Source organism: Lissotriton helveticus, chromosome 8 (genome assembly GCF_964261635.1).
Source record: "Lissotriton helveticus chromosome 8, aLisHel1.1, whole genome shotgun sequence".
In the NCBI taxonomy this organism is placed as follows: Eukaryota; Metazoa; Chordata; class Amphibia; order Caudata; family Salamandridae; genus Lissotriton; species Lissotriton helveticus.
Window position 1 is genome coordinate 1400158089 of NC_136069.1, and position 25979 is coordinate 1400184067.

Below are 25979 nucleotides of genomic sequence, written 5' to 3' on the forward strand. Positions count from 1 at the left end.
ACGGTAACAATGCACACAACACCTAGAATAGTGAAAGGGCCTGGTTGCAATGCTTTTTTCATCCTGGTGTCCAAGGAAGTTATGTGAAGCACTCCATAGGTAAGCGCTCTCTTTTTTTAATTTTTTTTTTATTGTTGCATCAAGATAAGGCATTTTACAGTATCATAGCATTGTCGGTGCCGCGTCAACATTCAGCCGCAACCGACCGTTATTGCAACTATTCCTTTTATTACATAACATTCAACTTTAGGTTCATAGATTGGTAACTTAGTAGCACTGAAGACATGAATTACTATATCCCACGGTAGCAGCATAGCGAGTAAGGCTTTGTATCCCACAGGTTGCATATTTATCATTCACGTCAGGAGGGCACGGAAATCTCAGAACCTTTCTGCTATTTGCGTAACCCCCTACCGCTTCCCACACCTACTCTATATCCTCCTCCTCGTCTGAACTATCTACATCCTCCTCCTCAGGTAGCGTATCACAAATTTTCCCCCTATACGTGTTCCATGGCAGCCATATTTTGTTCCATTTACGTGGGTTGGCTCTTTGCTGGTACACCGCACGCTCCATCACCATGAGCATGTCCATATTTCTGCACCATTGCGCCAAGGTCGGTGCCTCCGAAGCCCCCCATTTCTGCGCTATGTCCCGCTTTGCTAACATCATTCCGATAACCACCCATTGCCGACCCTGTGGAGTCAGGTTGTTCGGGCCCCAGACATTCAGTAGACAGAGTCTAGGGTCAGGTGTGATGGGGAGCTGCAGGTTTTGGGCGATAGTGCGTGTTACTCGCCTCCAGTACTCTACCATGCTGGGACAGGACCACAGGGTATGGAACAGCGTGCCTTCTTCCCCGCAATTTCTCAAACAGTAAGGGTGATCTGCCCTCTGGATTTTATGTAGGGTGGTACGTGTGTAATATACCCGGTGTAGTATTTTAAATTGTATTAGTCGGAATCTCGTCGAGATTCCAGCTTCTCTAGGCGATGCCATCGCCGCATTCCAGTTTGCCTCATCTAAGTCCCCGAGTTCATCTTCCCATTTGCCTCTCAGTTTCTGTAATGGGTCAGACAGGTTGTTTACCAGTTTGCGATATGTGAGGGAGGTGGCGCTAGCCTCCATGTAGTCTGTAAGGAGTCGGTCTTCTAAAGGAGCTGATTCTGGGACCTTAGTGCCCGGGGTAATTGCAGCCATTAATGCGTGGCGAACTTGTATGTACCGGTACGTTTCAGTAATGCCCAGCTCGTACTGCTCCCTCAGGGTCGCGAACGGAATCACCCCATCTCTCATCCACATGTCACCCACCGTGGAGATCCCGATGTTGTCCCATTGGGTAAAGCCCTTGCTGCTTCGTAGATTGCCCAGGGATTTGGAGTCCCACAGGGGTGTAAGCCGTGTGATCACACCCTCCCACTTTAGTCGTCTTTGAGCTTTGTGCCATAGTGTTACAGTGTGCTTAGTTGGGCCGATCAATTTCGCTGTTAATCCTTTGTTGTAGAGCGGGGCCAAAAGGGTGTTAATGCCTAGCTGCCGCCTGTCCGCTAGAAATGCCGGGTCGTTCTGTGGTGCATGTATCCATTGGTTAATCACCTTGAGGTGCGCCGCCCAATAGTATAATTCTAAGTTTGGGAGCGCAATTCCTCCACTGTACCAGTCTCTAACCAACTTCGCCTGTGCGACCCTAGCCGGCCGGTTCCCTCATAAGAGGCCTGACAGCTGTCTTGATATCTGTCTAAAAAAGGAAAGTGGTACCATTGCCGGTGTATTTTCCAAGACTTAGAGGAAACGGGGCAGCGCCATCATCTTGAAGAGCGCCGCCCTGCCCAACAATGTTAGCGGAAGGGTCTTCCAGTGCCGGACATCCGCTTTTAGTCTGTCGAGCAGCGGCTTCAGATTCATGTCCTGAAAGGCCCCGTGGTCTCGTGTAATTTGGATTCCTAAGTATCTGAACGAGACGGCCTCTAGTAGCAGAGGACAGTCCCCGCTCAAGTGCGGTGGAGTCCCATGCAGCATGTAGAGCACCGATTTCGTCCAGTTGATTTTATAGCCTGAAGCTACACCATGTCGCTCACATAGTGCCAACAATACTGGAATTCCTTCCGCCGGGTCAGTTAGGTATATTAACATATCGTCTGCGTATAGTGACACTTTGTCCTCCCAGTCGCCCTCCCAGGCTATTCCTCGCAGTAGCCGAGTGGTTCTAATGACCGTGGCCAACGGCTCCAGTACTAAGGCGAACAGTAGTGGCGAGAGCGGGCAGCCTTGTCTCGTGCCCCTTTCTAACAGAATATCTCTCGAGATGTGGCCATTTGCCGTTACTCGCGCCACAGGGTTGTTGTATAATAGCCTAATCCATGCTACAAATTTCGGGCCAAAACCCATATGTTGTAGGACCGCAAAGAGATACCGCCATTCTACCAAATCAAACGCCGTTTTGGCGTCTAGCGAGAGGATTGCCGCAGATTCATTCAACAACGGGGCTCTTGCCATCACACCATGCAGGCGTCTGAGATTCATCGCCGTACTTCTATGAGGCATAAACCCCGACTGTTCTGGGTGAATTAGATGTGTGAGGTGGGGCAACAATCTGGTGGCCAGTAGTTTCGCTAATATTTTACTTTCGGCATTGAGGAGGGAGATCGGCCGGTAGGATCCGCAATCCTCAGGTGGCTTGCCAGGTTTCGGGATCGCCACAATAGTCGCCATGCGCTGGTCAGGTGGCAGTTGTCCCTTTTCCAGGCTTTTTACGAACATGTTAAGTAGGGGTGTAGCTAGCGTCTCAGACATGGTTTTGTACCATTCAATTGGTATTCCATTGGGGCCTAAGGCTTTCCCTGAGTGCAATGCTGCAATAGCCGACTGTAACTCTTCAGCCGTTAAGTCTGCTTCTAGTTCTTCCACCCTGTCCTGTGACAGTGTAGGGGTGGGCACTCCCGCGAGAGCTGTCTCGGCCATTTCCCGCGTAACTTCTATTTCAGGGGTATACACTGTTTGATAATGATCAGCCAGTAATTCGACTATCAGTGAGGGGCGGGTTTGCATTTCCCCCCGCGGGTCCTTTAGTCGTAGGATCGACCTTTGCCCCTCCCGTTTCTTTTCCAGCCACGCTAGGAGCTTGCTGGCCTTATCCCCTACATCATATATCCTGTGCGCCGTGGCCATCAAATTGTCTACCACTCTTCGGCGTATAAGATTGGTATGACGTTGCTGACACGACTGGAGCGCGTGCAGCGTGTCACTGGTCGGGTTAGCCATGTGTTCTTCGTTGGCCTTAGTGAGTTCGTCCTCTAAGTTCATTAGTTCTTGTTTCTGGGTGCGCTTATGCCTCGTTATAGTGGAAATGGCTTGTCCTCGGAGAACCGTTTTGTAGGCCTCCCACAGGACAGAAGGGGATGACACAGAACCTTTGTTCTCCACGAGGTAACCTCTGGTTGCTTTTTTAAGTGTTTTGGTCACCTGAGGCACCTTAAGATATCCCGGGTAGATCGGGTAAATGCGCTTTTGGGACCGCTCCGGGTTGGAGAGAGTCCGCGTCAATGGGGAATGGTCTGAGATACCTCTCGGCCTAATCCGTACGTCGTCAACAGTGAGTAGCCCGTGGCCCAACGCCAGGAAATAGTCGATCCTTGAGAGGCTATCATGGACCGCTGAATGGTAAGTGTAGTGTTGGGCTGTCGGATGGAAACTTCTCCAATGGTCTATCAAACCCTGCGCTTCTAGGAAGTCATTCAGCCGGGACGGCCCGGGAGCCTGAGTTTGTACCGGGAATCTGTCTAAGGTATTGTGTACCGTTGCGTTAAAATCTCCTCCCACTACGAGATCTCCCTCCGGGAGTCCTAACAGAAATTTTCCCAGTTCTGAGAGGGCGACCGCATGCAAAGCCCGCGGAATATATACCGAGACCACATTTAGCGGTCTCCCTTCCCACTGTCCAAGAGCCGCAGCAAAGCGCCCCTGCGTGTCTATCTTCGTGGATTGAAGTATGTACCTGGAGGACCGGTGCATTAGTATCCCTGTACCACGGGACCCCCTAGTGAACTCTGAGTGGGCAATCATACGGTATCCTTTCCTGTCTAGTGCATGTATTGCAGACCCCGTCAGGTGTGTTTCCTGTAGCAGGACCAGGGCCGGGTTGAGTCCTTATATTTTGTAATACTAAGCCTCGTTTGACCTTGTCCCCTAGGCCCCTCACATTCCAAGACAAAAGTTGTAAAGGTGTCGCTGGTGCCATCCCAGGGTCTGCCCCTCCTAAGTCATTCCGTGTGGTGTGTGCCATAGCGCCTGCGGTAAAGAGTGATTACGTGCCACATTGAACATAATCTAGGAAGTTGCCTGGAGCTCGCCATGCTGTATACGTGTGCCTGCCAATCCAATCTTGACCTGTAAAACTACCCGTAAAATGCAGAACCCCCCTACCCTCAACTCCCCCCCTCCCTGCCCCCCTGCTAAACGGACTTAGAACTGCCCGCCCCCCAACTCAGCAGAGTTCCTAACCCAAACCCAAAACACAGTACTTGCTCGCTGGGGTGAAGGACTCTCCGGAGTCAGCGGCCCCTCGTCACGTCCACGGAGGACCTCCGCCCAGTGTCCTTGGCGGCCCGCCCGGCCAGAGTTGCAGTCGGTCCATCGTTATAAGCACGGGAAGTCATTGTTCTTCGTTGTCTTCACGTTCGTGAACCTCGCTCAGGGGCGAAGGCTGTTCTGTGTCTCCACCGGATACCTGGGAGCTCGGTCGCATACCATGATTGCGGTGTCTGTTCGGTCTATTGGAGCAGCGAGGCAGGCCTGTTGTTCTCCAGCCCTCCAGCCAGTCGTGTGCCGCCTCCGGGGTATCAAAGAACCATGTTCTATTGTCCGCCACTATTCTCAGTTTGGCCGGGAAGAGCATTGCGTAAGGAATTTCTCTCGCTCTAAGTTCTTTTTTAACTTCAAAGAATGTCCTCCTCCTGCGTGCGACCTCAGCCGTGTAGTCTGGAAAGAACGCCAACGTGGAGTTTTGGACTTTAATTGGGGGTGAGTTTCTTGCCGCCTGTAAAATCGCATCCCTGTCCCTGAAATTGAAGAGTCGGGCAATGATTGGTCGTGGGGTCGCTCCTGTTTTCGGGCATCCCCCTGGGACTCGGTGAGCTCTTTCCACTGAAAAAAATGCGGAAAGACCCTTGGGCTAAAGTTCCTGTTGGATCAGGCCCTCCACATATAGGTCCATAGCTCTAGTGTCTTCCGATTCTGGAACCCCTAGTATGCGGATGTTGTTCCGTCTCGAGCGCCCTTCCTGCTCGTCCAGCTTTTCACGCAGGTCTCTATTTTCTTTTGAGATCCGCTCCATACTAATTTGCAGCTCTGAGACGTCCTCCACTAGCGACTTGGTCACCACCTCCATCGAATTCACTTTTTCCGACATTTTGTGGAAGTCTGCTCTTATTAGTGTAATCTCTGTTGAGATCGACCCCACCGTCACCTGGACCTGCGTCAGAGCCCGCATCACGTCTTCCAGGGTCGCTTTCTTCCCTCCCGCCGTGTCGGCTGGTTTGTTCGCCTGCATTTTCGCGTCCGTCGGGGAGGATATCGTTTTATCATATGCATATTTCTCGAGTCTTGACTGCGTGTTTCCACTCTTCGGCCCTTTACCCGCCATTCTGACTATCGCTGCGGTGGCGCTCCACGGCTGAGTAGGTGCTTAGAACAGTGTGCTTAGGGAGCTGAGTCCAACTGGAAGTATCCCTGGTGAAGGCCGCAGTGTTCCAATGGGTTATGGATGCGTATGGGCCTAACAGATGTATTGACCCTCAGACGTCACCATCACTCCCTCTTTCTCGCAGTCCACCGACGGGCGCGATCTGTATCATATGTCTCTCACCATGCGCAGATTGTTGGTGGGTCGTGCGGTTCGGGCCGTATCGCTATATGGCCCGCCAGGGAAACACACCACCGCTGTCGAGTTGGTGCAGGTTGTCCTCGGCCAGATGTCTTGGGCCACACCTTCTCTCAGACGTCCCCCTCACCGTGCCCCCGTCATGCCGCTGATGGTCGGCGCAGCTCCCGGTATTATAGTGGCCCCAGTCGGGACTACTCTGGCCGCCGCAGGGGCGCGCCCATTGTCTGTTGCTGCAAATGTATAGCGTCTCTCCACAGCCACGCTCGGCGGCAGCTTCACCAGCTACGCAGCCCACTCCCCCGTAGGGTGGGACAGAGGGGCAAGTGCACCGCACCCTCGCGGCAGTGTCCAAGGCAGAGCGCGGGGTATGGGGTCCTGGAGGATTGGGCCCCCGCCGGGACTCCGCCTCCGTACAGCGGCAAATTGGCCGGAGTGGTGTCTCGGTGCACTACGAAAAGCAACCCAGGCGTCCCGAGGTTCGAGCCAGGACTCCTTTCGGCCCCCACGCTGCAATCAGGGCACCTCACCGAGGCAAGCAGCTTACTTGCCGTCCCCTCCCCCGGGCCATTGGGGAGCCCGGGTCCAAGATGAGGGGTCTGTACTCGGACGCGGCTGGTCCGTCTGCCTCCGTATAACGGTCTGGGGTGTTCCCTGGCTTGCGCCGGGTCTCAGCAGACGACGGACGGTCTCTTGGCCACAGGTATCTGGATTCCGAAGTCCGCAACTTTCTGCGGACACCTCTCGCACTCGGAGCTTCGCCACCAGTGGTTTTTTCCGGTGCCTCGGCGCCCAGCCCGCAGCACTTCCTGTCGGGTCCCGGAGTCAAGCAGCCTCCCGGCTTCAGTTCCTCTCCGTGGCCTGAGCGAGTCGTGCGGTAAACTCCGCTTCCCTCCGACGGATTTTCGTCTTTGTTTCTGCCGGTTGTGCCGCCCGGTCCTGGGCCTCAGTACCTTCCCGCAGGGTAATTTTTGTTATCGGATCATTAGTCAGATTTGCGAGGAGGCCGCGTCAACCTCGGAGCTCGCCTTCTATGCTGCCGCCATCTCCGGCTGCTAGCCACGCCCCCCTGAGGTAAGCGCTCTCTTGGGTCCAAACTTCTCCCCTTCTTTCCAAATTATGTTGCACAGTGGAGTGGAGTGCAGCATCTTGCTTAGGCACAGAGGTATCAATTCACTGTTGCTTCTCTCGATTTCAGCCTACATGTGTGGCCTGTTGTTCTGAGAGGTCAAGCCTGTGTGCGTTTAGGTCAGGGTACCCAGTCTACTTCTCTCTAGTGACTGTGAGACTTGAACTGGAAGGCTGACCCAAGCTCTGCCTTTGGGAGTTCTATGGCATGTCTATTGGGTTAAAATAGGCCTACCATTTGTCATTTCCACAGTCCACACAATTAAAAGTAACTCCCTTGCCGTGCACAGTTCAACACTTGGTAGACTTTCAACCTTTGGTCTTCGTAAAGTATCAGCATGCTCTGATGCTGCCTTCCTTGGACTCTGGTGCAGCTCCTGAGGCCAAAGGCTCAACCCAAGGCACCAATTGACTCTGATCCAGTGTCCACTAGATGTCCCAATACTGCTGGGGTTTTCGACTTCAGTCAAGGCTGCTACAGCGGTTTATTCAAGGATGGAATATTTTCAGCTGAATGAATCTGTCAGGCTATCTGCTTCTGAAGAGAACTCCTCATGGGGTCCATACCTTGACCCGGATTCCAGTTCCATTGAACACAGGGAGAACAAGCACCCAACCAGGCACCGCCAAGCCACCATGAGCATCTTTGCATATGTCCTCATCAAGACCCCTGATTCTGAGGACGAATTAGGACATCTATAGCTTTTTAGCTGTAACTGCTGACAGTCCTAACCTAGCAGTGATCACTAATGGGTTGATCGTGAGATACCCGTTGTTCTCAGGCTACTTTGGAGTAGCTTGCACAAAATTGTTATCTATCCGCTGGGTTGACAACATGCAGCTGCCCAATACAGAGGCAGTACTTTAAAACAAAGTGCATTGCCTGGGAAGCAGAATATGCAGGAATATCTAGCCCACGCTCTTCTGAAAAATTATTTACTTTTTCTCGTTAGCTACTACTTTTATTTGTTTCCTTTTTTTGCTAATTATTTTTCTCCTTTTCTTCTGTCCATCTTTCTATTTCATTTTTTTTAACTTCCTTTTTTTCCTTTTTCCCTTCCTTTCAGTCTCCTCCGTATTTTTGTTCTGGTCTCCCCTTTCTCCTTCTTTCTTATCTCAACTTCTCAGCTTTATTTCCTTTCTTGTCTTTCTGCCTTTTGTTTTCAGTTTCTTAACTTTATCTTTGCTTTTCTCCTTTCTTCTACTTCTCTCCCTTTTCTCTTCTTTTTTCAGTTTTTCGTTTCTTCCCCTTTGTTTCCTTCTCTCCTTCCCATCCTTCTTTCTCTCCTTCCCATCCTTACCTGTTTTCGTTTTTTACCTCATTTTTTTCTTACTTTACTTTTTCTACCTCTTTTCATCTCAATTTGCTCCCCTTTTCTCGTTCTTTGTTTTTTTCTTTGACTTGCTCTTTCCTTGTTTGTCGTCTTTTTCTAACTATTTCTTTTCTTTTTCTTCAACTACTTTCACTTTGTCCTCTATTACTTTAACTTTTTTCAGTTTCATCTTTATTTCTTCCTTCTCCATTGTTTTTCTTTTTCTCATACTTATCATTTTTTGTATGCCTTCTCTCATTCTATCCTTTTGTTTCTATTCTCATCATCTTTCCTCCTCCCTTTTTATTTCAATCTTTCTCTTTCCCTCTCTCATGCTCTCTCCCCTACTTTTGCTCTCATTCACACCCTTTCATACTGTTTTGTATCCTTTTCTTTGCTTTCTCTGGCTCTCTTCCTTTCTTTCCTACTTTCTCATTTCTGTCTTGCACGGCTTACATTCTTTCTCTCTCTCTCTCTCTGGCTGCTGGACAGTGTGCCGATAACTGCATATATATATTTACTTGTAGATAGCAACGAAGTCTACTTAGACCTCGCAAAATGTATTATTGCTAATGGTGCTTTGCGCTCTAAAACCTAAAATTTGAGCATTGGTATCTTATGTATTGCTTGACAATGAGAACACAAGTCTAAATTAGGCTCTCACCTGTCATTGTGATTCATAAACAATTACTTGGGTTCTCCAAGTTAAAATTTGGTATGGAGCTCTTGTTGCATTAATTCTGTATGCTCACTGGAGCAGGACTGGGATACTCTAAGGGATGTGCTTGGGTTACTTGAACTTTATGTACACTTATTTAACACCAGAATATATATGGTGGCATCTTGGGTTTCATTTTAGTGATCAGAAATAGCCCTCACTACAGAACAGGTTTGAGACCAGTGCTCTATAGCCGCTGATCCTCAGACTCTCAAATTAGTGTCCCAAAAAAGTAATTCATCTCCTTTTGATGGGAAGAACCTTTTCGTTCCCCTGATAGATGAGGCCCTGCAGTAGTACAAGATGATCACAGCCAAATTGTGGAGTGCTATAATAATGAAACAACTAGGCCCCCTTCCCTTCAGTCAGCTGGTGAAGCCCTTGTACTTTATCAATGCACACTGCTGGTTTTGCTCCAAGACCTAGGCTGCAGCCTCTTCTTTATCAGGAAACAGGGAGTCGAAGAAGGATGCTTCAAAAGGAAGAGCAGGTCTGCTGTTTCGCCGATTTCCCCATAGACCTGCTTCCCGCCTCAGCACCATCTTAGGAGGTGTACTAGCTTTGCATCCATTACAAGCAGCACACCTAGATATTCAACCCATGTATGTCTTCTCAGTTGTGCGGAATGTCTGAGCTCTAGTGATCTCACTGCCCCTGTTGTCCTGTCTGCCTCAGACCTAACTGGCATGTCGGCATGTCAATAAGCTCTGCATGAGGTAGTAAGGTGATGACTCCTTTTACGAATATTCATGCTGCTCCTATCACTAGAAAGGGGACAGGAATATTACTCTCACAATATCCTTGCGATGCAAAGGGAGGAATCATCAGCCCCATCTGAGGATTACCTGATCTGAATCCGTTCCTGCTGTTGCAGATGGTCAAGGTGGTGACTTAGATTAGTTGCTGCCATCTGTTCAAAGCAGTGATTAAGTTCAGTGGCATTGAGTATGACCATTTCTGAGAGGAGCACAGAGAGCTTGTCAGTTTTACTAGTATTCTGGGATCCTGCCATTTGGTCTTGATGAATCTCCACCTAAGCTCCCAATGATTTTGGCCCTGTGGTGACCTTTGTGCAACAACCGGTGTCTCACTTCTACCTGTACTTAGTTACACAACTGTCTTGTCAGAGTAGAGTTAACAGAAGGTGTATAGGCTGAACTGGCCTTTGACACTTAGGATCCCGTACAAGCTTAGGTTCTTTGTAAAGCAACCCTAATCATCTTTGCCTCCTTCCAAGGGGATTGAGTTTAAGTAGGCATTTTTAGCCTGCAACATTTCCTCCTCCTGTGAGAGCACTGATAGTTTGCAAGGCAGTTGATGAATTCTTAACCATCAAATACATGTTTGTGCCAATGGCTTCTGCTTCGTAGCTGTAGTTAGCCATGCCTAGTTAGACATGCTTGACCTTCAAATCATCCGTCTCTGGGACCGATTGCAGGTCGATCAGTAAATACTTATCCTGATCCATCCATTCTGAATGGTGGTTGTCACATTCTTTCAACCTGTAAGTGAGATATCCCTTCACCTGCCCCTCCCACACCTTGCTGCTACCAACTACTCTTCAGAGTATGAGTGAAGGACAAACCTCAGCAAATTCTTCCTACCTGTCTTGTGGGCCAAATGGGATGCAGCACCTCATATGAATGTGTGGCAACTTAGAGGTATGTTGAAGACCTTCCTACCAGTGAGAAGCTCCAGAGCTGTGATGGTTCACAAATACCACAGTTCTCTTCTACATTAAGGAACCTGAGGGGACGTCACCCCTTTCACAAATCCTTTCCAGCTGCCAAAAGCTATGTGGGACTCAGCTAGTTCCTGTTAAGCTCCCACATTGCAGTACAACTTGAACAAGCTTTTTTTTGTCCATTTCATTAATGGAAATTTCGGCCGTAATTCCTCAACCCCATTTTGGAAATTTTGACTTGTGAATGATGCCATTGCAACTCATATGAAGAGAAATGTGACTAGCTCACCTCTTCAATTGACTGGGAGTGCAAGAGCCTATAACTTGTCTTAGGGGCACACTGCTGAATGCCAAACCAAGGCTGCCTGATTTTGCCTCTACCGCATACCTTTTCCTTCCACCACCCTAAACAAGCCTTTTTTTCTCACTCTTGAGCAGGTTTTGAGCTCTGCTTGTTTTTATGTTGTCACTGATTTAATTTATTCCATTTCCTTTCCTCCTTTTTTTCCTTTCCTGTCTGTCTCTCTTGGTCAGTCCAAGCCTGGTGATGAAGCATAATTCCTGGTGCTGACTCCAAGCGTTTACACTAATTGAGCACTTAATACACTAGGCCATGTCTGTGTTTTATCGCCATCTACTCAAAAGCAAAGGGACTACACGGAAATCGGAACCCAGGAAGATTTCTCTGAATGCTAGGCCTTCCTAGGTTTATTGCTCTGATCTTCACCTGCTGCATAGAGAACATGTACCCCTTCTGCCAGAGGAGACACCCTGTCCTTGGAGAGAAGGAAAGTGATGTAACCCTTTTTGCCATCACTCATTTTGAATGTATGGTACCGGAGGACCAGATCTTTCAATAAACCTGCATCTCTTCAGAGAACCTGGGTGCCCTACACCCTATCCGGATAAAATCAAGATCTGCATTTCTGAGTCCAACGTTTTGTAAACCTTGGGTATTGCTAAATTGCTGACAAATCCATGATACCCAGATGGCATTGTCACTGCATCACCTCTTGCTACAAGCAGCCCGGAACAAACCTTTATTCGCCATCACAGCACACTCTACATGGCAAACATCACGTATTCCTTTCATGTACTAGTTGGAAACCTGAAAAGCGGATACAATGGCTTCCCTGCACAAAGTTTCCATGACGGTGGTCTCAAAGTTTCTTTCTAGAGTAATGGAATGTTTGGAAGGAGGTCTTCCAACGTGTGCGCCCAGGCCTAGGATGCCACATTGTCTTAATCCACTTCCTTACTTGTTCTCACGAGATATTGAATCAACCAACAGCTCTAGCATGGGAAAAAGTCAGGACTGAAGAGTCCATCAGAAAGCTCACTTGGTTCGTCTCTTTATAAATGGAAGAAAATGGGGAGAGTACAGATGTGTGCAGTGAAGGGCATGCATTGTGGTGTACATGTGTGTTTACCATACCGTTGTTCAAAGCTCTGTCTTTTACAAATATAACAACATTAGAAGCATTTTGCAGTCCTACCATTAAGTGCCGGGAATGCACACAAGTTAAATGGAAACTCCTAAAGTCTAAGCCACCATGAAGGTAACTGTTTTCCTGTCTGTAATATAGTATTAAAATATTTACAGATAAAAAAGCCATTGCATTTACTTTCAGGAGATGCGGTCTGGTGGTTTGAGTATTCTTTACATGTGCAGTAATAAATGCTATAAAAAAATTATCTTTTTAGTCCCGCTAGGTGATTTGCGAGTTGTGAGCTGGAGCAGTAGAACAATAACATTTTAGCCCATTTATTGGGAATGGAGTGGTTGTGCTTTTAGCCTTTGCACCAAACATTGATTACCCCTCCCCGTCAGAAGTTGTAACTTCAAAAGTATGACTTGATGTCAAGATGTGACCATTCTGTGTAGCTAACATTTTTTACTATAAATATATTTGCTCTTCTACAGGTTCTAGTTTTATATAAAAGTTGTAAAGTGCACAAGTTATAACTTGAAAGTTTGGTGAGAAATGTTTTTCATTTTTAAGAGGAATAACATAAAGGAAAGATATGTTTATTACTGTTAACAGGATTCAAACATAGCTAGATAAACAATATTAACTTAGTTTGTGAATACGTAAGCCAAGATGATTAGTAAGTTCCTAATAATTGTTTTGTCCCTGCACAATATATTTTAAATAAATCTACCTGAAGGACATTAATTGGCAAGAGCAAAAGGAAACTGCAGACAGCTAAATTTAGAGATTATGTGAAGTTCTCAAGTAAATGTTATCCATTGTGACACTTTTTCTTCTACTCTTAGACTTACAGGAAAGCATAGGTAGACTACATCGGACAGTTGATCTGATGTACAGTGACAAGCTCATGAGCCATGTAAGTACATTCATTTTATAACGTTCTGGGCTGAAAACCATATAAGCTTTTATCACCTCCAATCATTCACACTGCAATCAATCGGTGAATCTGCCACTCACTTGCAGGTACCAAACAGTGATTTTACCGATTATGTCAAATGATTTTTCTACATTATTCGCATTATTATTATTATTATTATTATTATTATTATTATTATTATTAAAAAAGATTTGGTACCGCGCACATACACCAATTGGTTTCTTGGCGCTCAAGACCGGGTGGGAGAAGAGCAAAAGGTTTAGGACAGCTAGCCTTGAGCAAGGCGGAACAGGTAAGTTTTCAAGAGATTACGAAAACAAAGATAGTCAGTAGACAGTCGAATGAAAAGAGGAAGGGTATTCCAGGTAGAGGGAGCAAGAAAGGAGAAACAGGCACCCCCGTGTTTCTTGCGGTTGAACCTGGGAGTGATCAAAAGATTGTGGGCAGAAGATCTGAGGTGACTGGAGGGGACATAAGCGTGCAGACACGAAGAGATAAAAACAGGGGCGCAAATGACCAGAGATTTAAAGATGGTGCAGGCCATTTTGAAAACACACCGTTGCGCAACTGGGAGCCAGTGTAAAGTCTTCAGCAGTGGAGTGACGTGCTGGTGTTTAGGCTGCTGAAAGATTAATCTGGCTGCCTGATTTTGAACCAGTTGAAGTCGGGAAAGATGACAGGCAGCGACCCCCACGTATAGACAGTTGGCATAGTCTAGACGTGAGGTAATGAGGGCCAGGATAACGAGAATAAGGGCCTCTTGAGATAGAAACCTGCGAATCTTCCCGATTCGGCGGAGATGATAAAAACAAGCCGAAGTGACGGTGTTGATATGTGGCCGCATCGAAAGGTCACTGGAGATGGTAACCCCTAAGCTCTTCACAGTGTTCACTGGACAAGGAGGAGAGCCAAGAGCGGTGGGCCAAAAGTTGGAAGACCAAGGGGTGTGAAGGCCGCCAGTCAAAACCAGCTCAGTTTTGCTAGGATTAAGCTTTAACTGGCTGAGATTCATCCACTCATAAATGAAAAGCATAGTATTTTGAAAATTAGAACAAGAGGAGAGAGAAGAGTCGATAGGAAAAATAAGCTGCAGATCGTCTGCATAATTGAAAGCAGTAACTGAAAACTGACGAAGAGAAGCAAGGAGGGGCTGCATGTAAAGATTAAACAAAAGCGGGGACAGAGCGGAACCCTGGGGAACACCACAAGAGAGTGAGAGTGAAGGGGCAGAGAAGGAAGAAAGACGAACAGATTGAGAGCGGGATTGGAGAAAGGATACCACCCATGACAGGGCCAGACCCGAGATGCCAGCATTTCTGACACGGTCGACCAAGATTCCATGGTCGACCGTGTCAAATGCGGCTGAGAGGTCTAAAAGTACAAGGGCCTGGGCTAAGTTCTTATCAGCCCCCTGTTTCAGCGTGTCCATGACTGCCACCACCACTGCCTCGGTGGAATGAGCAGGTCTAAAACCAGCCTGTCGGTCATCGAGGAAGTGTTTCTTCGATAAAAGCACTAAGGCAGCGGGTGACATAAGTCTCCAAAACCTTTCCCAGGTAAGGGAGGAGGGAGATGGGTCGATAGTTGGCCAACGTGGTAGGGTCAGACCCAGGTTTTTTTAAAATGGGGACCACCACGGCGCTTTTGAAAGCATTGGGGACAGAACCTGACAAGAGTGAGCGATTTAAAAGGTCAAGAGGAGGGCCGGGGCAGGCCATAAAGGCATCTCTTAGAATGGATGGAGGGCAGCGATCATTAGGAGAGCCAGAGCTCACAGCCTGAAGTAGTGAAAGAAAAGTGTCCAGAGAAATGGGGGGAAATTCAAGCAAGGAGTGAGGGTTCGAGGGAGGGAGAACAGAATCGTAAGACAAAGTAGTAGGGGGAATATTGTTTTTAATCATGGAGATTTTATCAGAAAAAAAAAAATTAAGGGAATTACACAGGGCTTGTGAGGGTAGAGGCTGGGGAGTAACCCGATCAGGGAGGGAGAGTTCAGCGACGATAGAGAAAATTTCTTTAGTCTTGGATGCCGAAGTCAAGACTTTCTGGGAAAAATAGGAAAGTTTGGTCAAAATCGATTTTTTATAGGTTTTTAGTAGATCGATATAAATAGACTTAGATGAAGAGTCATAATTACGCCGCCAACGGCGCTCAGCCTGTCTGAGACGAAGTTTGTCGGCCTTCAATGTAGAAGTGAACCAGCGCTGAGTGTCGTGGGGACGTTTAGACTTAATAGTTTTAATAGGGGCGACGGCATCACAGGCTGAGGACAGCCACTGATCGAGGGGGGTTGCCTGTAAGTTCAGGTCAGGGTGGTCAAGGGGAAGTGTGGAAACAAGGATCGAATGAAGACGAGGAATGTCGGCATGCTTCCAGTTGCGGGCCCTGAAATTGTGAGGGACCGGATGGCAAGTAGACAGAAATAGGTGTAAAGAAAAAGAAATAAAGAAATGATCGGACCAGGAACAGGGATAAACCAGCTTTAATATATCGTTCATCATTAAGCCAGTTTGTCTAGTAGATCAAGACTTACACATGGTGTTAATATCGTGACCATTGATCAAAGATTTTCACATTTAAGTGTCGAGGCATGATGATGAAAACAATAGGCCACCATATCGTGCAAGGTGTGCGCTCCAACTGAAATATAGTCCAAACATCCGAGGAAGCTTTTGCACAAAGGTTCTGTGTTCAGAGTGCACATTATTTTATTGCGCCATAAAATTTAAGGGTATGGATGTCTATAATTTGGGGAATTCTACTGTTTTACTGATTGGTTAGCTTACATCCTTGCCTTGAGTGTTGATAAACGTTTGAACCAAAGGCATTCGAGGTCTATCACTTCAACTTTTTTTCCCCTTCATTCAGCCTGTGCACCGATCTGGAACTCTGAGCAGGCACTGGAGTTACTTATGAAATATTGATATCTCTAAAACTGGGTCAAATAATGAATGCACAAGGAATTCATTCACCACGCAGTCTCCTTGTCTTGCTCAGACAACTTGAAGTTTTAATACTTTTAACTCCCAAGTAGAATTTTTCATTTTATTGCAGCCATGTAAAAGCAAAATAATTCTTTCACCACAAAGATCTTACACTGTAAACCTGCCATCTTATCTGTTTCTTTTGCTTTGACCTAATGTGGTGTTTCAGGCAAGAAAATCCTTTTTTTTTAATTGGCCCCAATATTTCACCAGTCTTCTCCTAATGTGTGCAACTTAAAGCACAGCAGCTCGTAATACCACTAGGAAAATTGAGCAACCGTTCCACGTGAAGCTACTCCCCTTTTGTATTGTTTAGTGTAAGGAGACCCTGATGGGACAAATCCGTGACATTTAGTCTAAATAATATAAACCTTACACTAGGTCGCAGAATTATGTGCGACTCACTACCTCATGCAGTGTAGCTCAGTAGCAAGGGGCAAACCGAAAAAATGGGCCTAATTCAATGTCCCCTTCATAAGACCATTCCATTCGGTTTGTACATAACATCGTTTTTCACCACATTAATAAACACTTCTATGTCAAATGTGTTATATCTAAATGAGCCACAGTATATTTTAAATTTGGCTTGCTGAGGTATATTCTTTACTTAAACCCTTGCCAGGACACCCCATCCCTGTAAATGTGTTATAAACATTAATCACCATCATTGGCAGCGGGCAAGTTCCATAAAACAAATCTTTACTGTGTGACTTGCAATGAACTACATTTTCAAAGACCTCATGAGATAGATTAATTTGATTATTTTAATGTGTAGTACATCTGTACATTACGTTCGACATACTTACGATGCCAATATGTATAGAACAAGTCAGCACCTCGGGTAAACAAGGCACAAATTAATAAGTAAAATGAATGACCACTCGTTTGATTAACCTTTGAACTGCAGAATTCATTCAGGATGAAGGTTTTTTCCAAACCGTTAGTAGGAATAAAATACTTATCGAAAGAGATCAAAATCTGTTTAGATATCTTGATCAGAAATTAATAGGTGTACATGTACATATGTAGGGGTTGTTTTCTTTGAGGAGATTGTGTTAAAATACCATTACGTTAATGCTGAAGAAAAGAAACGCAACTGTTTAATTGTGGTGTTCATTCAGTGATTCCTAAACTAGTTTACCTTTCCTTTACTGTTTACACTGTATGTTAACATAGGAGAGGACTGACCTAGACGCTGCTTTATTTATATGGCATTGTTGTAAAGATTGCAGGGAGTATAACGAGTCACACATAAAATCTGAAGGTTAGCAGCTACCTTTGCATTCTCATATCTATACTGCAAAACGTTATTTATGAGCCTTTTTGTTTGGTAGTGGTCTTTGCCGTTTGTGATATATTCTGTTCTTAAACCATCATTAATGAAGGCTAATATATGAACTTATCATGTAATTAATGTCACTATAACATTTTAATATTTTTAAACTTCCATAAAACATTGTGCTCTTCAGTTTATTTGTGATTCTAGGTAATATTATTGATGCACATCTCTTGTGTAGTAAAACAATCTCTCTAAGGAACAAACTCTGCTTCAAATTGCCTCATTTCCACATCCGTAACACTTTATTTTCTCCTTTCCCCATCTGTTTGGGAGGTTTGCTCTCTATGAGCTACACATCATGTCCTATGTGGCTCCTTTCTCTTTCTGCAGTTCCGCCGCTTCTGCTACAACAAACCGAGAATAACTCACTGCAAATGTGGTCTCTCATCTGTAGTGGCATTGAGTTTGTCTCTCTATCTATTTAGTTTTATTCAGATCCTCCCCAGCTGGCTTTCATGAAGGAAAGGACATTGAAACTCAGTTGTCCCTTTGTGGATACGGAGCACCCTTCCTTCATTGTATGTTCTCAGATAAAAAAGGAGAAAAAATGATTTGGATACACGCACACAGCAATGTGAACAATCACTATTAATTTTTATGTTGTTGTTTTAAGGTATTCGGCTACAACATTCACTTTTAGTCATTGATTACCAGTTATTGTTAGTTATCTTTGTTTCCTTTCTGTAAACAAGCCAAATAAGGAAAGACAAAATGAGTAGCTTTAGTTCCTATTGATTAAAGAAAGATCCATAATCCTATATTGCTCTATGCCAAATCCGAAGGCATTTGAACTCCACTGTTAAATGTCCCCAGAAGCCATTGGATAGAGCCAACACAGAGTAGACTACTTAGAATAACCTTGGAATAATCTAGTCTTGTTATTATTTGTGCCAAGACCAACTGTATCTTACGAGAGAAAGTAAATGAAACAGAAACAAATCCAGTAGATTTCATGGAGGTAAAATAGCAAGAGTTGGTCACACCATTTATCTTGGGCATTCATGGAAGGTCTGTGTTCTATGGGCCAATGAAAGTGTAGTGTCTGTACTCCTCTTTCTTTCTCTTCCTCTCCTGTCACCATGTGGAATGTTTGGTACCCATGACAACTTAGTAGAATGTTGGTTCCTAGCTCAGAGTTCAGTTGGGAGCTTGGGACTGAGCTGTAAGGAGACAGCTCCTGGTGGGGTTTTTATATCATTAATTATATCGTATTCCTGACTCACCACCTTGTACCATCATACTGAATAAATATCTACTACTACAAGAACCTATGTGGACTTCATTTTCATTTACTTCACTACAAAATTGGCGACGATTTGGGCACTTCTACTTATTACTTTCCAATGGACCTTTCAACTTCAGGTAAAGGAGTAACTCAGTGAATCCGCTTGGTTCCATTTCACCTCTAGTGTTTTTTCCCTTGACACCCATACATCATCTACCTTGATTTAAAACTTTGACATTCAGATGAAACCCAAACCAGAAGGTACTGCTGTACACAAGTGTTAATCTAACTTTTAAAATGTATTGCTTTGGTAGCTCAGTGAGAAAGCTGGATAAATGACTCCGCATGTGTTGTCTCTTGATAAGTGTTCCAGAGTTCCTTCCGGTCTAAGTTGGCAATGTTCCATTTGATTTGAAGCTTCCTTCAACCTCTTAATTGTGTTTGCCTCCTGATGTAATTCTGAGAAATCTGCATCAAGCCAAATTGTTAGTTGGATATTTACAAGAATATGGAGCCAGGTAGTTTTTACTCATTTCAGTTGTCATATCAAGATACCCAAGAGGATTTCAGTAAAGAATTTTACATGGACTGTTTTTATTTGTGCGTTGCCCACATTAATATGAAGACTTCGGTAATCAATTGGGTTTATATAATTTTTTTACATTTACTAGGTCCATTTGCTACTACATTAGTTAGAAATCCCTTGATAAAAAGATGTTATGCTTGTGCACATTTTTTCATTATACAAAATAAGCTTTCATTTTTTAGGAGTTAATAACAAAAGTGTACCTATTGACTGTATTCCACAGTATCTGGCAAACAGTTTCTCAAATAATATTCTCTATTTGCAAGATTTGAATTCTTCCTTCAGAGAGACTTGTGAAATTTTGAGTATCTACCAACAGAAATTAGTCCTGGTCTTCTGTAACCTCCGACTATCAGCATGCAACCAAAGAAGTGTTAAGATTTGGTTTTTAGCTGTATAGTTGTTCGTGATGTGACTACATGAACATTCATTGGATTAACTCTAACTTTGGCTCCACCTACATGTTGGGAGCCAAGAGCACATGTTTTGATTAAACATAAGGGTGTGCTTCCACAATAAAGTGCTTGCCAACCACACACCTGTGATAATTTTGCATTTATCCAGTTCCCTGAGCTTAATGTGTCAGCGAATACACAAACCGTTGTAATGCTATTAAGGTGTCTAAGATAACTAGATACTTTTTGGAAGTTTTTCTCTGACAGTAGTGCATATGGGAGTAGGCAGTCATTAAAGTTCATGGATTTTTTAATCTGGATTGTCAGTGCATTAATAAGTTTGACCATTTGGCTTTGTCAATGCTTGTTACTTCGTGCAAATTGGTTTTATATGTCCTCCCTCATCCTCTGACTTCTTTTTGCCTATTTTGAATGTTTCCTCCATGAGATACCAGTGATCTTGATGTCGAATATCAATTTTTTGTTTGGCTCCTACCTTGAAAAATAATTCATTAGAAGGGGGGAGCATGGGAAGCCATCATGGACTGGTGCATACAAGCAGTAGAGTGGGTATATAAGGTGAGGAGAGAATACCCAGAAAAGTTCTTAAAAATATGGTCATGCTTGACGCATTGTGATGTGATTGATTATTGCAACATTTTTGTAGTAAATGAAGATGCAAGATAGCCAGTAGTGTAGGTGAAACAGGAAAGGTTTATTCTCAAAGTAGGAATCTCAAGTTATAGGTAAAGATGGTAGTAGGGAAGCAGGAAGGTCCCACCAGTAGCAGCATCCTTGCTGCTCAGCTCATGTATTCCAACTGACACTCACTCAAACCATGCACACATCAGCATTCTATTTTCTCACACTCACACTGGCTGAGCAGTAGGGGATCCATAACTAAGGAGAGAATGCATGGCATAGACATGAAGATACCACAATGATCTTATGCCTTGTTGTCTTAAACCACGTTCTTTGTTTGCAGCCATTCTGGTTGATGCCATTGCATAAAACCTCACTGTTCGGTATCAATAGGATGTGTCCGCACCATTCTGTACGGCCCAAGCAGTTTTCTGGGTTGCCACACTTTCATAGGTTAACACACATCCTGGCCTTTGAGGGATACTTTCCCATCTGCTGCTGTGACAAACTCCCTACCCCCTTCTTTTCGGCCCTTAGCCTGTTTGGCCGCAACCGGCCTAGTTGTTTGGTTGGTGGCATGTTCTTCCACTTACAGAAGATGGTTTTGCTAATTCTTTTTGAGACTATAGCTGATTAACGCAGAAGCTCTTAAACTGCAAAGGCGCTGGCAGGCACAGGTACATGCCACTGATTTCTCTTCTCATGCTCGGGGTGTCCTTTTTGGGTCAAGCCTGGGTACCCCTTTTGTGGCTGATGACTGTCATAGATGCTCTTGGTAAATATGTTTGTGCTGGGTCACCTTGATGGCCGCCAACTCCTCATTGGTTCCCTATACGCTCCCAGTACTGCTCAATCTACGTTCCTATGCAGCTTATCTGAGATGCTGTCCTGTTGAATTGGGTTGCCGTGGCTCATAGGGTGGAATTTAATTGCGTATGTAATACGGCCCTGGATCCCCCCCCCCACCCATACACCTGCAACATTTAAAAAAATATATATTTTTATTAAACATAAACAACAAAAACAAATTAAATGACCATCATGCCGTAGGTATCCGCAAATCATAATCGGAGAATGTAGATTCCAACATTACAGAATTATGAAGGAGTGTGAAAAGTGGGCTCAGGTGACATCCATGTCCCCCGATCTGGATCTATTTCTGGCGGTGTACAGATATCCCCACGGTAAGCATTCCAAGCCTCCCATATCTTCCCCCATTTGCGAGGTCTCCCTATGGCCACAAACACAATCTCTCCCGAAACATACACCAGTCAAGGTCCTCCATCCATTTCCCAAGCTGAGGAGCTCGACCAGCACCCCATAACTGTGCGATGTTTCTCTTGGCAACCACACATGCGAAAGTGACCCAAAGTTTACCATGGCTCGAGAGGTCGGAAGGCTCCCATACATTAAGTAGGCAACGACGTGCCTCAAGTGCAATCTGCACTCCCCACACCTCATTCATTTTCTCGTGAATCTTGATCCAATAGTTATGGATCTCCGGGCACTCCCACAAATTATGCAAGAACGTTCCAATAATACCACATCCCCTCCGGCAATCTGAATTTGAAGCAAGCCCCATACGACACAGCCCTGGACCCGTGGTGTAGGATCAGTGAAGGATCCTAAGCTGCACCAGACGGAGTCTCATGGAAATCGCCACTTCCCGAGGGGAAGACACAGCCTCCCCCCAGTCTTCGTCATCCAAAACCAAGCCATCTGCAACCCATTGTTCCCGGATTTTCACCAGGGGATCCTCCGTGTGATTGACCAATTTCTTGTAAACTAGGGAAATCGCCTTGGTCGGAAGATACCCATCCAAAATTCGATCCGCCAGCAGAGAGGCCACCGGAGGTTTCACATCACGTGGAATAGCCGCCGCCAGTGCATGCTTAATTTGTAAATAGCGATATTGCTCACTCTCATTCAATTGGTGTCTGGCTTCCAATTCCTCAAAGGTCAATATCCCCTTCTTACCCCACATGTCTCGGACCTGCGAGATACCAATCAGGTCCCAGCGATCGAAACCCTTCGACTTCCACAGACCACCCAAAGCTTCCGAGTTCCACAATGGCGTGGCCATTTTTATCTAACCATCCCATTTGAGAGCTCGGTTAGCCTCGTGCCACGCCCGCGTCTAAACCGACGTCGGACCCAGCAGAGGAAACCTGCCACGTCTAGCATACAAGACCCTAGTGTACTCACCCCCTGGCAACTGGCCACGATCCATGGCAAATCCGGGATCGGCTGGAGACGTGAATTCCAAGGCAGGGGAAACGTACCAACTCAACTTTTACCGGACAATTCGCTGGCACTCTAGGGGGTTCACCGCTCAACACAAAAAGGACCGACTTCGCCCAATTAATAGCGAAGCCCGAGTATCTCCCATAAATTTGTAAGATGTCCAGAAAAACAATCAGGGACTGCCGGGGGGAGGTCAGGTACATGAGAATATCAGCATAAAGCGAAATTTTATCCTCCCATTCCGGGGTCCATCACAGCCCTTTGATTGATCTGTCCCATCGTACCCAAGCCGCGAGCGGCTCCAGGGCCAATGCAAACAAAAGTGGTGAAGGGGGACATCCCTGACGGGTGCCCCTCCCCAGCTGAAAATCGCGGGACTTATGATTATTCACCACCACTCCTGCCAACCGAGCCGAGTACAGGAGGCGGATGCAACGTATAAATTCTGGTCAGAACCCTAGTTTCTCCAACACCGCAAACAGGTAAAACCATTCCACCCTGTCGAACGCCATAGTAGCGTCTAGCGACAGAGGCACCGCCGGCTCGTGAATGCGGGAAGCACCCACCACCACTCCATGAAGTCTACGAAGATTAAGAGAAGTATTACGGCGCGGCATGAAGCTGGACTGGTCCGGATGTACCAGTTCTGAAACAACTTTCACCAACCGATTGGCAAGTAACTTGGCCAGGACCCTGGGCTCCACATTCAGGAGAGAAATCGGTCGATAGGAGGAGCACTCCAACCGAGGCTTGCCGTCCTTATAGATTACAATGATATTAGCGATGCGTTGGTCAGTAGTACACCTTCTTCTCTACTCAAGATACATGTCTTTTAGAAACGGGGCCAGGCAGTCTACATGAAGTTTGTACAGTTCTATAGGGATACCGTTCGGGCCCGAGGCTTTTCCGGAGTGAACCCCCCGCATAGCCATCGCGACCTCGTCATTCGTGATGGCGGAGTCCAGAAACTCCCTATGCTCATCTGACAAAACGGGCATTGGAATATCTCGAATGATCTCCGCATTCTCTTCCACTGTGTACAGTCCCATTGAAGTATAGACCTCCTCGTAGTATCGGGCAAACTCATCCACTATGATCTGTGGATCCGTCGTGACACCCGAGCCCGCAATCTGCAGCTCCGGCACCAGACGCGATCCCCAATCACCCTTCTCCAGCCATGCAATCAATTTCCCAGCCTTGTCACCATGTTCGTAAATCCTACTTTGTGTATTGGCATGTTGCTCCCTCGCTCTATCACGCGGCAGGTGTTTGCACTCGTCTCTAAGGAGACCGAGGCGGTGTACCGGCCCCGGTTCCCCATTAGTGGAGACCTCCCTTTCCAAGGCCGATAGCTCCGCCTCTATTCTGTCGATTTCCGCTCTACTTCTCCTTTTCTGCCCGGAGATTAGGGAGAGCGCCTCCCCCTGTCTACAGTTTTGTAGGCCTCCCAGAGGGAGCAACGAGAGTCCACTGTCCCCACGTTCTCTCGGAAGTAGCTATCCGTAACACGTACAATCTCCTTTTTGGTAGTAGGGTCTCTCAACCGCCAAGCGCTAATTGGGGCTATCCTAGCCACATCACTTTGGCCGATATTCAGGTAAAGCTAAATCGGCGAGTGATCAGATACTCCACTAGCCAGATGACTCACTTCCTGAACAAACCCCGCCTGCGACGCAGGGACCAACACATGATCAATCCTGGAAAAAGAGTGATGTGCTGCAGACACATGTGTATACTCCGAGTCACCGGGGTGCCGGAGTCTCCACCCATCAACCATGCCAGTTGCGGAGACAAAATCCGATAACCATCTACTAGAGGGCAACAACACGCGGGAGGGGTACCTGTCCAGCTCGCCATCCATCACAGCATTGAAGTCTCCCCTAACACCATGATACCTATGGGCAACGACAAAAACACCCTGCTCAGATCGTGGAAGGTGTCTGTCTGCAGCGCAGGGTGAACGTATATTGAAAGGAACGTGACAGTCCTACCCTCTTAGAGCCCCGAGATGCCGACATATCAGCCTCGATTATCAGACCAAGTCGCTTGTATAGTGTACGGGAAGGAGTTCTTCACTAAGATCCCTACCCCTCTAGAACCTGAGGTGAAACCAGCATGGGCCACCAGTTTATACCCTCCCCGATGCGGCGCCATACATCGCTTACCCATAAGATAGGTCTCCACATCTGGCGATCGTCGTCTGATTAGCTGCACCACCATGGCATGCTTGATCTTATCTCCCAAGCCATTCACATTCCAACTGAGGACGGATATACCCAAGCCCGATCTAGTGGAAGCCATGCTCATCCCCGAAGAGTTCTGATGCATTCCGTGACACCCATAGCAGACACTGGTCATAAACAAAACACAAACCAACAATCAAAAAACCCCTAAACCCAACTTGCCAACCCCCCACCCTGCACCCCTGCGTGCTACGTATGCACATCCCCAACTAGCAGTGTGCCTGTCTCCCAAAAACTAACTACGGAATCTAAACGTAGAAAACGGAGGAGGACCTTACAACAGGCCACCAGCCTCCACAATCCCAACCCGTAACAAACCCCATCAAGAATGTTCAATAAAAATTCTAAAATGTTAAGGATATCGATGGGGGAAAGAAAGAAAACGCCCCAGTCAGACCAGCACCCCCACCCTCACCACCATAGTCAACTGACATGAACAGAAGAAAAGTTACAGTTCCTCGTTTTTCCGCCCGGGTGTCTCCCTCCGTATCTGGCCCCTGAACACGGTCCAGCCAGTCCACAGCAGCCTCAGGATCAAAAAACCAAGTTTTTCCGTCGCGCTCGACTCGAAGGCGGGCCGGGAACAGCATGGAGTACTTGATTTCCGAGGCCCGCAGTCGCCTTTTAATGGCCATAAAACCCTGCCGTTGTTTCTGGACTGTCTGGGTAAAGTCAGGGAAGAAGAGCAAGGAAGCGTTCTCATATGCCAGAGGTCCGGAGGATCTTGCCGTCTGTAGGATGGCATCCCGGTCTCGAAAGTTCAATATTCGTGCGATCATAGAACGAGGGAGCGCCCCTGTCTTCGGGCGTCCGCCGGGAACTCGATGTTTTCGACGGTGGATTTTCGGGGTCCCCTCTTGCCGCCATTATCAACCTCAATCCGGACACCACCTCCGGCGATCGATCAGGACTATCTCCACATGTTGGGGTATAATAAATATCTTGCGGAAGATTAAGCACTATCTGTCCCCACAAGCCAGAAAGCAAGTTGTAGTAGCACTGATAGGTTCCAGACTTGACTATTGCAATGCCTTATATCTAGGTATAAACAAGGGTCTGTTACTGCGACTTCAAATGGTGCAGAACGCTGCGGCCAAGTTTGTACTGGATTTACCTAAGCGTGCCTCAGCCACTACTGCGAGAAAGACATTACATTGGCTTCCGATTGAGGCCAGGATCTCCTTCAAGTCCCTATGTTTGATCTATGGGGCTCTGGCTACAAATAGGTCT

General features: G+C 46.4%; 1 protein-coding gene across 3 annotated transcripts in view; it reads left to right on the forward strand.

Annotated features, from left to right (window-relative positions):
• USP25 (ubiquitin specific peptidase 25) overlaps positions 1 to 25979 on the forward strand; it is a 528720-nt gene that overhangs the window by 318988 nt on the left and 183753 nt on the right. For all 3 annotated transcript variants that reach the window (XM_078658355.1, XM_078658353.1, XM_078658354.1), the window contains exon 15: positions 13000 to 13070. In XM_078658355.1, coding sequence (XP_078514481.1) covers positions 13000 to 13070 — 71 coding nt within the window. The remainder of the gene's footprint in view (positions 1 to 12999; positions 13071 to 25979) is intronic.